General features: G+C 49.5%; 1 protein-coding gene across 1 annotated transcript in view; it reads right to left on the bottom strand.

Moving 5' to 3' along the window:
- The window catches only part of LOC125623372 (alpha-2-macroglobulin-like protein 1), a 26,148-nt gene extending 8,003 nt beyond the window's left edge, over positions 1 to 18,145 (bottom strand). The window contains exons 1-8 of the mRNA XM_075125195.1: positions 18,128 to 18,145; positions 17,602 to 17,622; positions 14,103 to 14,220; positions 13,095 to 13,204; positions 12,529 to 12,699; positions 6,583 to 6,730; positions 602 to 822; positions 111 to 234 (exon numbers count right to left, since the gene is read on the bottom strand). Of these exons, the coding sequence (XP_074981296.1) occupies positions 111 to 234; positions 602 to 822; positions 6,583 to 6,730; positions 12,529 to 12,699; positions 13,095 to 13,204; positions 14,103 to 14,220; positions 17,602 to 17,622; positions 18,128 to 18,145 (931 nt within the window). The remainder of the gene's footprint in view (positions 1 to 110; positions 235 to 601; positions 823 to 6,582; positions 6,731 to 12,528; positions 12,700 to 13,094; positions 13,205 to 14,102; positions 14,221 to 17,601; positions 17,623 to 18,127) is intronic.

Raw genomic sequence — 18,145 nt, 5'->3', positions numbered from 1 at the left:
TCTCAGTCCTGCCCTGCAGCCCGCCTGCTATCCCAGCCCTGGGCTCCCCACACACCCTGCCAGTGCCCCTCAGCCCTGCCCTGCAGTTCCAGTCACTCACCCCTCCTTACCCAGTTTTGTAGCCTTCTCGTCCCAGGAGAAGGTTTTTGCCAAATCAGGGCAGAGGCAGGCAGTGAACTCGACATTCGATTGCACAAACTCAAAATCCGCAGAGTCCTTTAGGCTAAGCTGGATCTGGGGTGAGACAAAAGGGGAACTGGGGTGAGATTTGCTTCTGCCTCTTCCCCTCAAACTTCTGATCTGGATGTTAGTCAGGCCCCTAGTCCCAGGTCAGGGGTCATTGGCACCTAGTATGGCAAATAACCTGGGAGCAATCAATCCTCAGCTGACACCACAATTCTTGTGGGGTTCAGCCCTGCTGGAATGGGGCAATGTGGGAGACTGGGGTGGGATGGGGTTGTGAAGAGCTGGCTGGATCCCCAGAGATCCTGTTCCAAGGTGATTGATGAGTTCTACCCTTCACTGCGGTAACACCTTGTCTGGATCTCTGTTAATGGGGAAAGACTATTAGAGGGCCCTTCCCCCCAGATAAGCCACTTACCCCCATGCACTGTGTTAGGTAGCTGAAGACTTTGACCTTTAGGGGGAATGACTCCCCCCGAATCACAGAGTAGGGCAAGGCCGGTTCCACAAAGAAGGGCTTGAAGGTCCGCAGGCTGACAGTCTCAGAGATTCCCAAACCACTGTGCTCTGAGGTATAGAAAGTCATGGCTTTCCAGTCGGTGATTGTGTCAGGGACTGTGAGTGGCAGCTCGGCAGCTCCTGAGTCATTGGGGAGACAGGGAGAGGTGCTGTTTCAGAATGGGACTGTGCAACCCTGGGTCCCATCAGCACCCCACTGTTGCCAACACACTACAGTGGGCGGTGGGGGGGGGGAACTTAAGGTTATGAGTTGCCACTGGATAATTAAGACTGAGGCTAGTGCTCCATTATACGCTTGATTTTCAACACCTCCTTCACTTCACCCGAAAGAACCAGCTACCCTGAAATTTCACGTGCTATATCTCATCCTAGGGTTTTCTGGGTGATCTGATAGGGGCTGGAGGGGACTCAGAAAGGAAGTGATGGTGTTTCAAAAACAAACAAACAAAAAAAAAAACCACTCCTGGAGTTGACTTTTTGGAAAATATCCCTGACTTTTACTGGCTCATGATATCTCCAAAATGACCTGGCTACAAACTCCACATTTGTTTTGTTGGCCTCACTGAGAAGAGGTGCATTTAAGTATTCTGAGCTGGTTGTTTTTTCAGTGGGGAAATGACAGAGTAAGGAGCTTGTGATGGAGTGTACATACTCCACACTAACACAGAGCAGGGGTGTAAAGAGAAGCCAGAAGGTCTGTCTACACTGGAGTTGGCGCTTGAAGAGACGTACCCATGCTAGCTCTGATCAAGCCAGTGCACTAAAACAGCGTGGCCGTCACAGAGCAAGCAGCAGGAGCAGCCAGCCCGTTGAGCCCTAGGTATGTACTCATGTTGGCTAGCCCCTTCTGGTGCTGCCCATTTTATCACAGTAGCTCCATCAGAGCTAGTGTGGAGCTGTCTCCTTGAGTGGGGAATTACACCTCCAGCTCCAGTGCAGGCATCCCCACTGGCAGATTGGGAGTGGAAAGGCTCTCAGCAAGGAGGGTCCACCCAGCAAGGACCATATCGCTGAGATTGTGGCCTGGGCCAGATGCCCACAGACCTGATAGCCTATGTACATAGAGCAATATTTAACAGTTACACAAAAACTGAGCTGATGCTCAGCCCAGGCTCCTGGCCTGAGCAGAGGTGGAGCTCTGGAGGAGGGGGATAGGAGGCTGAGAGAAACGCGGAGGGCTAGGAATCCGGGACTGTGCATGGGGGGCACAGAGGTAGGGGAAAGGACTGGGAGGGACATTGAATGGGAGACACATGCAAACGTTTTGCAAATAGAAATTTGCGTCCAGCCAAGGCCCCAGCTGAAAATCCTGGCTGGGAGCAGTCTCCCCACTCAGGCTCGCTCCCTGGGATACGTGCAGACGACAAGTGCAACCTCAGCCCGGCCCACGGTGCTGGGCACTGGAGCACACAGAGCGGGAGACAGCACCTGTCCTGAAGTGCTCACAATCTAAACAGATCCAGCAGAGAAGTGCTGTTAGCCCCCTTGTGCAGACGGGAACTGAGCCCAGACCTCCTGAGCCCCAGCTACTCCCTAAACCACAAGGCCACCCTTCCTCTCAGGAGACAGAGCAGCAGCATTCCCCTGCCTCTGCTCCCATCCAAGCCCTATTAGCCCTCGCCCAGTGGGGGTGGGGTGGGGTTGTGAGGTCTGTGACAGTACAGCTACTTACTTGATGGGGACCAGACTCCACAGGAAGGTCTCCGGGACCCCGGCACATGCCTGCACAGCCTCGTTGCCTTCTGGCTCGTTACTGTTCTTAACCACATCCTCCTCAGTGCCAAAAGCGTGGCTCACAGGTACCACCATAGCTAAGGTGAGGTACCCAAACTAGTCAGTGCTAGAAGGCATCACTAGGGCCAAGGGCACATCAGATGGGGAAAATAAAGTCACTGCTCTTTCTAGGGCCAATGGCGCTGTCCCACATCCCACATCACATGCACTGGGCATGCCACACCCTAACCCTGGAGGTGCTAGTGACCTGTAGTCAGCTCCCAATCTCTCCCTCTTCCCATTCTGATCTCTTCATAGGCCCTTCCCTCTTGAGCAAGAAACCCCTGAAAGCACTCCGCACCCCCTCCAACCTTGTCTCCCTCAACAAGACACCTGATCCTAACCCAGCTTCTGGGACCTCTCACAGCACCCAAACACATGCCCATACTCCCTTCTGAGGGACCCAGCCTCCTTACCGCTGCTTTGTGTTCTGCCTCCCCCAAAGGAGCCCAGACTCCCACCAAGTGCTGATCTTTCCTTATTCTCTCTTTTCTAGACAGAGGATCCTGACCCCTCCCACCTCCCAGTCGTTTAACCAGACCCTTCCCTTTTCTGCCACTTCTCTCAGACTCTCCTCCCTTGGCCACGCACTCACCAGGTGATCCTCCTCCCTGCTGCTGGAGCCCTGCCCCAGTTCCTCAGACATGTGTATCCCATGCCATCCACTTCCACATCACCAGAAACTTACCCCGCCCCTTCCCAGCTGCATGCATCCCATGAATCCCACCTGTCCATTTCTGGAAGCCCTCTCCAATACCCTGGACATGGTCCCACATGACCAACATCCTAAGCCTCTTTCCTACTCTCCCTTTCCTTGGGCTACCCAGCAGCTCATTATTATCAAAGACAATTGTCATAAATATAAAGGGAAGGGTAAACCCCTTTAAAATCCCTCCTGGCCAGAGGAAAAGTCCTCTCACTTGTAAAGGGTTAAGAAGCTAAAGGTAACCTTGCTGGCACCTGACCAAAATGACCAATGAGGAGACAAGATACTTTCAAAAGCTGGGAGGAGGGAGAAAAACAAAGGGTCTATGTCTCTGTGTGATGCTTTTGCCGGGGACAGAACAGGAATGGAGTCTTAGAACTTAGTAAGTAATCTAGCTAGGTATGTGTTAGATTATGATTTCTTTAAATGGCTGAGAAAATAGCTGTGCTGAATAGAATGAATATTCCTCTCCGTGTATCTTCTTTGTAACTTAAGGTTTTGCCTAGAGGGATTCTCTATGTTTTGAATCTAATTACCCTGTAAGGTATTCACCATCCTGATTTTACAGAGGTGATTCTTTTTTTACTTCTATTAAGTCTTCTTGTAAGAAAACTGAATGCTTTTTCATTGTTCTAAGATCCAAGGGTTTGGGTCTGTGGTCACCTATGCAAATTGGTGAGGATTTTTACCAAACCTTCCCCAGGAAGTGGGGTGCAAGGGTTGGGAGGATTTTGGGGGGAAAGATGTTTCCAAACTACGTTTTCTCAGGAACCCAGATAAAGTTTGGTGGTGGCAGTGGAAGTCCAAGGGTAAAATAGTTTGTACCTTGGGGAAGCTTTAACCTAAGCTGGTAAAAGTAAGCTTAGGGGGTTTTCATGCAGGTCCCCACATCTGTACCCTAGAGTTCAGAGTGGGGAAGGAACCTTGACAGTAATAGTGATAAAACAAGACGTACTCATGAAGACTCCATGGTAAGTGGTCCCAGTGCGGCACTCAATGGGAGACTTGATTTTAAGGTTGGTTAAAAGTTTCAGCACTGCGTTCTGGGTGTAAAGGAAGAGAAGGGAACTGGAGGGGTGGGTGGCCAGTATCACTGGGGCACAAACCTGCTTGGTTTGTGTTGTAACGACTGTCTGGAAGCAGGGCCTGCGTCGGAGCCAGTGCCTAGGCAACCAAACAAGCACAGCTGGCTCATAGCAGGCTGCCCGATGGGTGGGAAGGGTCAGCAATCAGCAGACCGGCTCTTGAGCCCAGCAGCAACAGCTGCTCAGCAGTAGCTCAAGCCAATTGCCCATGGTTGTGAGGGTGCCTGCTTGTTTCTAGCCTTTTCCCCAGCCTTGCGCCTACTCTGCCTCACTCCAGGTAACCCGGGTCTGACCCCTTGGCTCTGATTCTTGATCTCTGATTTTGGCCCTGACCTTGACTCTGGGCTCTAAGTCCTGGCTACTGAGTCCTGCTCTAACCACTAGATGTGACTGCCCACATCCCAGTCAGTGACAATGACCTCTTAGGATGTCATGGCTGTCCCTCTGCTGCACCCCAGGGCCACTCAGAGCTTTACAGAAACATCTAGGGTAGAACTCAGATCCTTTGGCACCAAAAACCCAGGCCCTGACCATTCAAAATGAAGGAGAATCCCCATCAGTTGTCAGCTGTATAGTGCCTATGATACACAGATGAATAGTTCTCATTGCAGTCAACAGAGTGCAGTGGCTCACACAAACTCATACATGTTCATTGCAAGAGCCTGACCTTTGTAATCTGTTTCTCATATGACCTCACAGACTTGTGGTTTCTCACTTGATCAATCCTTCAATTGTTATTACCCTCCCTTATCTGTTTCACTTACCTCCATCCCTTCTTCCCATTACTACCTCTCACCTCTCTTCTCCTCTGCTTCTCTCCCTCCTTTCCCCAACCTTCTTCTTTCTCTCTCTCTGTCTCTCTCATCCTTCTTTCCCCTAGGCTTCCCTGCTTCCCTCCCTCCTGTCCAGAAGTCTGAAGGTCTGGCACTTTGAGTTCTGGTGGCCCAGGAGACTGAAGTAAAGGGGAACTGGGGATCTAAGGTTCAAGAGGTCTGGAGTTCTGGGGTATTAGGGAGCTGAGAGTGTGGGGCTCCAGCGATCTTAGTCCAGAAGCTTGGGATCCAGGGTACTGGGAATTTGGGAATCTGAAGTTCTAAGTACTTGGGAGGCAAGTGATCTGGGAATTTGGATGTCTGGGGGTCAGGAAGGACCACAAGCTGGGAGTCTGGAGTCTGAGATTCTGGGGTCCTAGGACACCGGTTGAGGGTTGGGAAGAGACTTTACCTTCAAAAGTTCATATAGATCAGGTAGCGATACAGCATAGGAATAGGTGTGATAATATTGATGCATGAAGGGTGGAGTAGTAGTTGTAGGAGTCTCAGCCATCTGATAAGGAGAACTAGAGGTCCCTGGAGATGCAGAAGCCTCAAGACTCCCCCTGTGACGCCTGTGGCCATTACAGGGGTCATTGTAAGTGTCTCTGATGATGTAGGGGTACTCCCTGGGATAACTGAACATACTGTATACCTGGAGACCGGGATGGACACACACACAGGCAGGTGGAAACAGAGAATATTAGGGTGGAGAGGCAGAATAGGGTGGGGGAGTCCATCTAGGACCAGGCTATGGTAACAATGATCACATCGAGTTCATAGGTCAAAGCCGAGACCTTAATGCAAACCAAGAGAAGCTGATCTTTCCTATGGCCAATGCATGAGCTCGGACTCCATAGAAGGCATTCAAATTTAACTGACAACTCATCCAGAATCCCCAAAGCCAAGGCCAGGGGATGGCCTGGCTCCGGGAGATCAGGGAATAGGATACACAGCTGTCACCACTAGATCCAACCCAGTCTCAAGTTCGGCAGGGCCCTGGTTGCAATCCAGGCTCAGGAGAGCTGGAGATTGGTGTATGAGGCCTTGCCTGTTTAAGGCATTGTTTCCAATCCAGCCCAGGCTGGGGGCACCTCAATGGAACAGGATACAGAGTTTTCCACCTTTAGGGTCCTACTCTGGCTGTGCTTTAATGGCCAGGTCCTACAGCATTTAATAAGGGTGAAACAGAATAGGGGTCAGTCCTTCTGCTAAAGGCCTACAGAATGTAACAGGGTGACAACCTCTCTGCAGAATGCTAAGTAAATCCCATAGGATGGTTCTTTTATAAGAGCTCTCCACAGGAGTAGGCTGGGGGGTTGGATTTGGGTTGAAGGTTGGGCGTAGCATTTTTTTCAGTCTGATCAGGCGGTACCACGTCCCTAGTCACATGCCTAGTAACGTATATTGCCCCAGAATCCCCAGTGCCTGCAGCCAGAGGCGACACTGAAATATTTCTAATGTTGGCGCAGTTCAGCCTTCCCAGCATTGGAGTGACTCACACTGGCCTTGGACAGCTCTGCCTCTGGCCTCATCAGAAGGACACTCTGGTCCATGGCACAGATGCTGCACAGGGAGCCTGGGGTGGCCTTCACCTGGAGGCGGACAGCCGATCGTGGGAGAACCATCTTCTCTGAGAAGGATAGCTTCACCTAGAATGGCACAAGGGGGAGGCACTCAGCAAATGGAGAGAGAGAGACCACGGAGGAGAGAGGCTGTTTGGATCTTCCCTGTGGTGACCCTCTTTCCCAGGCAGGTGACAGGCAACGAATTGTCCATTCCACGTGCTTCCCTTCCCCATGTTGCACTCCCAACTTACGTTGTTCCTGAAGCACTTGGAGACCTTCACACTGGTGCTGTCGGCAGCCACCCGGCCTTGGTGGAAAACAGAGTAAACAAATATGGTAGCTGAGGGCAAGATGGCATTGACAGGAAGGCTGACGTTGAAGGTCCCTTTATATTGAGCTGCGTGAAGAAGGAGATCCAAAAGAGAGAGGGAAGTTTAAGGAAACCATTATCCTGCTGGGAAGTCAGTTATGGCTCCAACATTGTTTGTAGCTCAGGTCTCAGCACATAGCTGGTGCAAATGGTCCTAACACCCCTGGACTTGGTCCATGGAATCTTCAGCCTTATATGCTGCTTACTTGAATACACAGGCAGAAAACTAGGTTGAGGGACCATTAAGTTGACACGAGTGTGCAAAAGTCAGGAAATGCCAGCACTACCGTTGTATGCAGAGAGTTCAAGTTCCCAGAAGGGACAATGAGACCATCCAGTCTGACCTTCTGTATATCATAAGCCACTAAATGCCAGCCAGCACCCACACACCAAGCTCAACAACCGCAATTAAACCAAAGTACCACAGCCCTCAGGAGACTAACTATTGTGTGACAGGCAGAGAATACGAGGGGCTTAGGTGCACCAGGGCCCCAGGGCCCAGAAATAGTGGAGACATGATTTAGTGTAATATACCCAGATGATCCTGGCGAGTGACCTGTACCCACACACTGCAGAGGAAGGCAAAAAACCTGAGGGTGACTGCCAATCTGAGCTGGGGGACAATTCCTTCCCAACCCCACATATGGCCATCAGTATGACCCTCAGCATGTGAGCAAGAACCAGCCAAGCTCCTATGAGAGAGAGAATGCTCAGTGCCACTCCAAGCACCAGCCCATCCCATCCAGTGTCCCACCTCCAGCTGTGACCATTTCTGATTCTTCAAAGGAAGGAAAATCCCCCTCCCCCAGAATCCATGGGGTTGAAAAGTTCCCTTCCTGACCCCCTCCCTCCAGGTGACTGGCTGAAGCTGGAGATCTGCCTCATTCCACATATATGTTAATGCAGTCTTTACTAACAGAATCATGCATGATTTCCAATACAATATACCATCGCACCATTTTTATTATAAACAGATACATGTAGAATCTTGTAGGAATTGTTTTAGCTCGTGTATGCTTACTCTGATTTACTTGCCATAATTAGAGCTGAGCAAGGAATTCATAAATAATAATTTATTCAACAAGTGTCACCTTTTTCTGTCCACAGAGATCAAAATTTTCTTGATTTTACTTTTACTCCAAATGGCCTGCAGGGCATTTGTGACAACCCACTGGAAATGTTAGACATTCGAAATCGGAGCTATTTTGATTGGACACATAAGTTACATGGTATGTGTCTGTCGCTTGACTGCATGAGTAACTCTGCTGGGGCGCAAATGCTTGAAATGACAAATTTTGCTGCATTTGTTTAAAATTTGCTTTTGAAACTCACTTACTGGGACATTCATGGGACGTGAACACAAACAGGGGCATGTGAACAGCTGAAACTAATTAATTAAAAAAACACAAGTGAATGTCCCAGCAAGCAAGAAAGTTACAGCACAGTCCATCCTGGTCAGCACTGAGCCCAAAGCCCTGTCCCTGTGACCTCTTTGTCCCAGTTCAGTTGTGCCAGGACTGCTTCCCACCGCCAACACTTAACTTCCTCCTTATACCCCCACAGTCCTTTGATCCTGAGCTGGGAGATGCGGCTCAGCCTCCTGGCAGAGAGGTGGGGAATCCATATCCCTCCATGGTGTTGCTTGTTAGGTGTCCATGTCCAGGCAATTGGATTTGCCATTGTCTTCTCAAGAGCGCCACTGATATGGAACCGTAGGCACCACTTACACCTGGCCTTAGCTGCCTTGAGAACAAACAGTCTCTTTTCACCCAGTAGGTGACTGCAGCACATAGGGGAAACTGAGGCACGCATAAGCTTCATAAAAATATTACAGAAAATTCCCACTTTGTCACACAAAGTTGCAGGTTAGCACTGCTCCTGCAGAGCTTAGGATCTCAGCAGGGATCTCCTAACATGCAGTGCTCCTGACTGACCGAACTGCTGTGGAGCTGCAGACGAACTCTGCTCCTGAGGAGATTAGGAGCATACTGGCTGGCCCTCCTAGCTACCAGCTACAGGCACGTTTCCCCAGGGCAAAGGGAATGTCTTTAGATGGAGAAACCCACAGGAGGAGAATCCCTGTTGTCCTGCCAAGTTGGGGCAATTCAGGGAGTAGGCTGTTCACTACGCAGCTCAGATTGCTGCATGCAAATGCACACTGGGGTCTTCCTTAAGTGTGAACCCAACTAGGTTAGCAAAAGCATCTGCTGTGCATGTATAATATGCATTTTCCACATGCTAATGATCCAGCCAAACCTAATTCAATTTCCTCCTGTACAAGGCTGTGCACTGCTCCTTGAAGGGCTATTGCTACGCCAAATGGCGAACCACATTTAGGCACTAGAGTCAATACTGACTCAGAGGGGAGAGCTCCCCATATTGAGTCCCCCCACCCTGCAGCACCGCACCCCCTAGCGCCACATTGAGGCATTGGGGTCAGCACAGACTTGATAGGAGAGTGCTCCCTAAGGAGTCACCCTCACTAGTTTCTACATCACCCTGGCTTTCCCCGGGAGGTCTACCAGCCAAGAGCTGACCCAGGCCACGGCTGCTTCGAATGTGCGATCTAACAGGATCAAAGTCCCACAAGTTGGTCGGGGGGGGGGAAGAGAACAAAAGGAAACAAGACAGACAGAATATTTCTGCTGCCCTGGGGCACTGCACGCACCTGTAACTTGCTGTTCACTCCTGTACTTCTATGCCCTCCCTGCTCTCTTTTGTTCCTCTCAGGCTCTCTGCCCTCTCCTTACAAATAACTAAGAAGGCACAGATGGAGAGTTATTTTCTATAAGCTCCCTATTCTGTTACCCAGAAAGTAGCTGGGACCTTACCTAACTGGGCATCAAGAACAAGGGAGCCTCTGGCCAAGACCTGAGAAGAAACATACACAGAAGTGGGCTGAGGGTTTCACGTCTCCATGTTTCGCTGAGGCAGTAGCTGGGAAATCCCCAGGGGAGGGATGTGTCGCCCCCTGTGCTCACTGCCACTCTGTGTGCTCACCAGGTGGTAGAACTTCACCGGGGCAGCCCCCTCTTCCAGCTCCTTTGCCAGGACAGGCTAGTGACCGGTGATCTGCTGCATGCCCCCGTAAGGCGGCATGCCCTGTGCAGGGTGGATCTTCACTGCGTTATTGGTGGACGAATAGAAGGGCCTCAGTGAGCGGAAGGCCATGCCATAAGATGGGACCACCTTCTTAAAGCTGTACCTTGGATCTCCAGCGTGGACTTCGCCTGGGACAGAGAAAGGGCAGCGGTGTGCTTTGAAGGTCCCTCCCAGTTCTTGCCCAGCCCGGCCTGATGCTGTCCACAGGGTGGACTCTGCACTGTCTCAAGTATCGGGGCTAGATGTCCACCTGACAAGGCTGGATGGAGAGCTGTGGGTCTATCGCCGCCCTTCTGCATAGAGCTGGCATTTCCCACACAACACTGTTCAACAAGACATGAGCTGATCCACATCTGGCTGGTATCTAGCCTACTGCCACAATGGGTTGCACCATGGCAGTGTCCCTCCTCTCACTGGAACAGATCAGACCTCTGGACTCTGGTATCCTGTCTCCTGAGTTACTAGATAAGACCTCTTGTCCTTCTACTCCTGTCTTGTGTATAGAGGCCAAGGCTAGATGCTTATGGGGAAGGTATAAGCCACCCATAATGCATGTCTCTGTGCAATGCTCTTTCACCTGGACAAACACTGACCTCATCACTCCAGCAGAATCAGCTGGGGATCACTTTACAAACTAAAGCATGAGGAGTGTAGGTAATACCTTACCTTCCTTAACAGGGAGGAGGTAGCAGGTTTAAAACAAACACAAGAAAGTAATTTTTCACGCAATGGCATGTCAACCTCTGGAACTCCTTGCCAGAGGGTGTTGTGAAGGCCAGTACTATAACGGGGTTCAAAAGGGAGCTAGATAGATTCATGGAAGATAGGTCCATCAATGGCTATTAGCCAGGATGGGCAGAAAGGGTGTCCCTAGCCTCTGTTTGCCAGAAGCTTTGATTGGGTGGCAGGGCATGGATCACTTGATGATAACCTGTCTGTTCATTCCCTTCGGGGCAGCTGCCATTGGCCACTGTCAGAGGACAAGATACTGGGCTTGGAGGACCCAGTATGGCTGCTCTTATGTTATTATGAGTGACTGCCCTGGTAGCCTTTGTCCTAGTGGCAGCTCTTCCAATGTTCTTACCTGCTGGAGACTATAAATATTTGTATTACAGTAGCACCTAGCAGGGCCCCAAACCAAGATCAGGGCCCCATTGTGCTGGGCACTGAGCACGCAGAGAATAAGAGACAGTCCCTGCCTTTGAGAGCCTACCATCGAAACAGCCAAAAGATTGGAGAAAGGAAGTATTATTACCACTTTTTACAGATGGGGAAGCAAGGCACAGAGTGGTTAAGGACCAGATGCCTTGAAGATACTTAGGCTCAGAACCTTGAAAGTATTTAGATGCCTTAGTGCCTTCCCCAAAGCCACAGAAGGAGTCTGCAGCAGAGTCAGGAACTGCACCCGTCTCCTGAATCCTGAAACAGAACTGTACCCACAGGGCCACCTTCCCTCTCCTTCACTGATAGCTTCGGAGCTCTTTACCTCAAGTCTACTCTGCAGCAGCAGGTTCCCCAGTCTGACCAGACATTCCAAGAAAAGCATTGTCTCTGCTGTGTTCTACACCTTCTGCTTCTTACGTCCCAAGGGCCTCCTTGTTCTGCTGTTACAAGGACAGCATAGGCTGTACCCCCCATGGGCCTCCTCTACCCCGTTCATCATTTCACACACTTAGAATCATAGAACCATAGAATCTCAGGCTTGGAAGGGCCCTGAGGAGGTCATCTAGTCCCACCCCCTGCTCAAAGCAGGACCAATCCCCAACTAAATTGTCCCAGCCAGGGCTTTGTCAAGCCTGACCTTAAAAATATCTAAGGATGGAGATTCCACCACCACCCTAGGTAACGCATTCCATTGTTTCACCACCCACCGAGTGAAAACATTTTTCCTAATATCCAACCTAGACCTCCCCCACTGCAACTTGAGATCATTACTCATTGTTCTGTCATCAGCTACCCTGTCTCCCCTTCCCATGCAAGATAGTCCGGCTCCCTCTAATCTCGCCAGCTGGCCAAACCCACAGAGTCCTTCCATGCCAGCCCAGGAGAAGTCACCACCTGGATGCCCCCAAATCACTGACTTGCAGGAGAGAGGTGTGGTGTCTTCCCCTCCCCCCATGACACATTACCCCAAACCCTAGTTTTAGTGATGCCGTCCCATTTAGAGACAGCTTGGCCTACGGCACTACACATGGAACTAGAGACCAGGAATTACTCAGTGCTAATGCTGGCTCTGCCATGGACTGCCTCTGTAGCCTCCAGCAAGTCACTTCACCGCTCTGCCCTGCAGTTTCCTCCTCTGTATAAAGGGGCTAATGACACTGGCCTGCCTCACTGTGTGGATCACTGGTTAATTCTTGCACAGCCCAATATAAATGCAAAACATTATTCTTCAAAAGTCGGGCTTCACCTGTAGTGAGACCTTGTCGCTGTCCTTCCACGGTGAAGTGTCCAAGGTGAAAGAGGCCACCCCTGTGTCATCCGTGAGGTAGGTCTCAGTCTGCATTTTGCTCCTGTGGTATACAGTGAGAAAAACCTCTGCGTTCTTCAAGGGCATCCCAGTGGCACTGCTGAGCTTCAGCTGCAAGAAGAGAGAAAGGAGGCAGGACATATAAATGCATAGATTTGACCAGCCATCCCCTCCCAGCTAACGAATCACCCTGCAACAAGCCCCATAACCCTTCCCAACAACTGATCTCTCCCTCTCCCCCCATATCCCCCGCCAGGCTGACAACCCCACGTGCTACTCCATGAACAAATCCCCTAACCCACCCCCACCAGTTCTGAACAGTGTGACCAGCCTTAATATCCTCACAGAGGGAAAGAGTAAGATATAAAGAGAGAAGCTACACACAAGGCGGCTGTGGCAGCTCAGAGCAAGGTCACCCCCTTTAAGGGCCTCACGACAACTGCATTCCCTTAGCCCCTGAGGTTGGACTTTCCCCTTCTTTCCTAGTATCTTCCCAGCTCACTTACCCTCCCATGGTATGGCACTCCTGGCAGGTAGTAGATGTTATTATCCAAAACCTGGAGCGTAGTGACGGATGAAGTTACCCTGCAGCTCTGAGTGGCATTGAACTCCAACCCTGAGAACAGAGAATGTGGGGGTGTGCATAGTGTGACTGAGAGAAGGCAGTCAGATTAGATGCACACGGTCTCATGGTTTATGAGATGGTCTGTGGGCTTCTCCATTCACACCTGAGAGCCATTTTCACAAGGCAGCAGAGCTAGAGCCTGCTCTATGTAGAGCTGGGATAGTGACATGGATCTGTAGGGTGTAAGCCTCGAGGAGGACGGGGAGTTCATCAGTGGGGCTCAAAGCAGGGGAGTTAGATGGAATGTGATGAAATTGAGCAAATAGGGAAGATTCTAGGCTGGATAATCAGGAAACATTTTCGATCAGTGAGGGAGTCTATGAGGTGGAGAAAGAGCCTCCCCAAGGGAAGGGGTGGACACCCCATTGCTAGGGACATGTAGAACTAGCACACAAAGCCCCGGAGAACAGCCGGTATGGAACAATCCTGCATTGTTTGTGTTGGGGGAGGGGAGGGAGGGACAGACAAAATGCAAGCTCCCAAATAACGCACAGCCAATGCCTGCGGAGTTTGTGGGACTGCTGAAAATATCATGGGTCTCCTGACCTATTCCCTCCCTCTCCCATGCCGAATGACCTTTCCCAGATTACAGTAAAGAACAAAAGAATCCAACCAGGTGTGACCTAGCTTCCTGCACATTTCTAATGCACCCAAAGTAAAAGAACCAACACCTCTGTCCAAGCAGAAACATCCTCTCGATTTGCAGGCTTTGATCCAGTCTGACTCACCAGGGAGTCAATGGCAAAACTCCCATTGGCTTTAATGGGAACAAGCTTGGTTCCCTGGGGAGCCTTGTGGGAGAATATGCAGGGCAAGGAAAAACATTAGGTGAAGAGACCATCAGTGGAGAATCAGAGCACTTCCTCCGAGTCTGGAATCCTTCTCGTACCTGTTCCACTTTCTTCCAGGGAAGCCACAGCATCTAGACTGAACTGGTAACTGTTCTGAAGAGTCAGGTTATAGACTTCAGTGTCCACCACCGTAGCGAGGCAGCCATCCCTGTTCATCTGGGAGACAGGAGAGTGCCCTAATGAACCAGCCACGAGTGCAACAATCCCAGAATGGCTCACCAGCTGTGACTGAATCCAGGGGCTAGAGTACCAAAAGCCCAAGCCCTAGCCCCAACCACTTGAGTTATTGCAGAGACACTTTCATTGTTTGAAACTAACACACTCTTATAAGAGCATAAAAATGGCCATATTGGGTCAGACCAAAGGTCCATCTAGCCCAGTATCCTGTCTTCCAACAGTGGCCAATGCCAGGTGCCCCAGAGGGAATGAACAGAACAGGTAATCATCAAGTGATCCATCCCGTCACCCATTCCCAGCTTCTGGAAAACAGAGGTTAGTGACACTATCCCTGCCCATCCTGGCTAATAGCCATTGATGGGCCTATCCTCCATGAATGTATCTAGTTCTTTTTTTAACCCTGTTATATTCTTGGCCTTCACAACATCCTCTGGCAAGGAGTTCCACCAGTTGATTGTGCATTGTGTGAAAAAATACTTCCTTTCGTTTGTTCTGAACCTGCTGCCTATTAATGTCATTGGGGGACCCCTAGTTCTGTGTTATGAGAAGGAGTAAATAACACTTCCTTATTTACTTTACTTCCACACCAGTCATGATTTTATAGACCTCTATCATATCCCCCCCCCCTTTGTCATCTTTTTTCCTAGATGAAAAGTCCCAGTCTTATTAATCTCTCCTAATATGGCAGATGCTCCATTACCCTAATCATTTTTGTTGCCCTTTTCTGAACCTTTTCCAATATATCTTTTTTGAGATGGGGCGATCACATCTCACATATTCAAGATGTGGGCAAACCATGGATTTATATAGAGGCAACGTGATATTTTCTGTCTTATTATCTATCCCTTTCTTAATGATTCCCAACATTCTGTTTGCTTTCTTGACTGCCGCTGCATATTGAGTGGATGTTTTCAGAGAACTATCCACAACAACTCCAAGATCTCTTTCTTGAGTGATAACAGCTAATTTACACCCCATCATTTTATACGTATAGTTGGGATTATGTTTTCCAATGTGCATTACTTTGCATTTATCAACACTAAATTTCATGTGCCATTTTGTTGCCCAGTCACCCAGTTTTGAGAGATCCTTTTATAGCTCTTTGCAGTCTGCCTGGGACTTAACTATTGTGACAAAGCTCTGTCCTTGCCTCCATAGGTCCTGCATTTCCTGGCAGATTTTGCTAGCCTCAGAGGTTCACTGTGACCCTCCACATAACCCTTTTTCCCCTAGAGACAAGGGTCACAGTCTACTGAGCCATTTTCATCTTAAGCCAGCGAGGGAGGTGAGGAGAAGTTAACCTTCTTTGCACAGTCTCTGTTGTCTCCCAGTCTCTGTGATTAATCAGGGGCAAAGGTGGGTGGGGGAGGAGCCCAGGCCCACCCTCTACTCCAGGCTCCAGCCCAGGGACCCTAATTGTATCAGCTATGATAGCTGACCTTTTAGAAACAGGACATGTACAATTCCCTGGGCTACTTCCCCCACAGCAGCCCTCACTTCCTGAAGCTCCACTTCACCCTCACCTCAGGGCCTCCTTCCTTGTGCCTGATATGGTGTGTACTCCTCAGTCTCTCCAACACCACAACTTCCTTCCACAGCTCCTGACATGCACACCCACCTGACTGGCTGGGAGGCTTTTAATTAGTTTCAGCCAGCCCCTGATTGGTTTCAGGTGTCCCAATCAACCTAGCCTTCTCCCTGGCTTCTGGAAAGTTCTTAATTGGCCCCAGGTGTCTTAATTGACCTGGAGCAGCTTCCATTTCACTTAACCTGGTACCAGGGATTTGTTTAGCCTGGAGCTAATATATCTATCTCCCACTACTTTTCTATAGCCATCTGGCCTTGCCCTGTCACACTATCTTGAGCAGTTTTGTATCATCTGCAAATTTTGCCACCACACTGTTTACCCCCTTTTCCAGATCATTTATGAATATGTCAAATAGGACTGGGCCCAGTATAGACCCCTGGGGGACACCACTATTTGCCTCACTCCATTCTGAAAACTGACCATTTATTCCTACCCTATGTTTCCTATCTGTGAGAGGACCTTCCCTCTTATCCCATGACAGCTTACTTTGCTTAAGAGCCTTTCGTGAGGGACATTGTCAAAGGCTTTCTGAAATACACTATCTCCACTGGATCCCCCTTGTCCACATGCTCTATCTGGTCCAGTCACTAGTGGGAGACACAATCCCACATGCTTAGCTCATGTCCTACATGTTCACTGAGATGCCACTAGTCAGACATTGGGTACCAGCCCTCTGAGGGTGGAGGAGTCTGTAAGAAACACACTCATTCCCTACTCCCTTCAAATACCTGCCACAATGGCCCTTACCATATTCCTCTACATTGAAGGTGTTCTTGAGGCCAGGCATATTGATGGTGTATTCTCCTAAAGGTGCTTCTGCAGCCAATGGGAAGGATAGATCCACAATGCCTCAATATGGGGTCACGTTCAACCACTGACCAATGCGATTCCCTTTGGGGTCCTGCAGAGATGGGAATAAGGGATGGTTATTGCCAATAACAGTCATCATTATGACGTACACCAGGGCCCTTGGAACTTCACAGAAGCATCAGGGATAGAAATCATATTCTCCTGCTCCAATATGAGCTAAAGGAAAATCTCCATTAGCTGCTAGCAGTGCAGGGCCTATGACACAAATGAGTTCTTGTTCCATCCAACAGAAGGTAGGATTCTCTCTCTCCAGCTCACTCCCACACACATACATAGAGCCAGTTTATTACACCATTGTTCTCTGTATTACATGCTTCGTGCAATAACGTAGTCCAGCAACTAAGGGGCTACCAGGTTCTGGTTTGGAAGCACCTGGACTAAACTGGAAGCAGCTGTGTTCCAGATTCCCATGCTTACTGAAAGGGCAAAGTTAGTTACAACTCCACGTCTGTAGAAATTGCTCTAAAATGTTCAAACAGGTTTCAGAAGAAACTGTTTCTGTGTTAAATAAAGTTCACCATTTTCTTAAGGAAACTCAAGTGCGGGAGGGGTTCATGATTCCCCACTTCACAACATACTCCAGGATAAAATGTACATGGTACTCTTGAAATGCTTGCCAACCAATTGGCTGCCGTGCAGTGAGACTCACCAGTCATTGACATGGTTCACGAAGAGATGCCTGAATGACAGAGATCAAGAAGAGATGCCTCAATGGATACCAGACCCTCCCTGCAAAGTTGTGGGTGACAAGGGGAGGAACTGAAAGAAATCAGGGGCTGTCACTGTGCATCTTGGCATAAGAGGCTGTCCCCATGTAGCTCCTTCCTTCCCTCCTCACCAAAACACCTGTTTCCTCAAGGTAAAATGTGATCATTAAAATCTTTCAGAATAACATAGCTTACCTGCAGCTCCACCAGGTGGTGCTATGGAAAGGAAACAACAAAGCAATTGATTAGATGCTTCTGAAATAAATTCCCATCCCCAAATTTTCAGATCTACTGAACACCCAGAAGTCTCCCTTGAATTCTTTCTGGTTCTGAGCGACTCAGCTTCGTGGCTGAGCTGGGCATGCCTGATGAGAGGTTGGAATCACTGAACTATGAGCAAGGGACTGGAGCTACTGAGCTCTCCTGGCAGTGCAGAACACTAACCCCTGGGGGGTCCTGGACCTGGCCTCTGGTCAGTTTCATGCTTCTAAAGGTTCTTTCCTCCCAGTCTTGCCGATTCATTGCTGGCAATAAAGTTCTGATCCAAGGTTACAATTCACGCCTTGACTGCAAATCAAAGGAAAAAAAGAGGGATTGGGTGAAATTTCATCAAGCAAATTATTAATAATAGTTATTAATGACTAATAAAGAAGGATCCTGAACATCAAGATGCATGCCTGGCTTATCGAAGAGGGAGTGGCAGAGCCAAGGCCCACCTCACCTGCTCTCCAGCGTGCAT

The sequence above is a fragment of the Caretta caretta genome, chromosome 1, assembly GCF_965140235.1.
Source record: "Caretta caretta isolate rCarCar2 chromosome 1, rCarCar1.hap1, whole genome shotgun sequence".
NCBI lineage: Eukaryota > Metazoa > Chordata > Testudines > Cheloniidae > Caretta > Caretta caretta.
The sequence above is the reverse complement of the archived record's forward strand: the minus strand, read 5'-3'. Positions and strand labels throughout refer to the sequence as shown.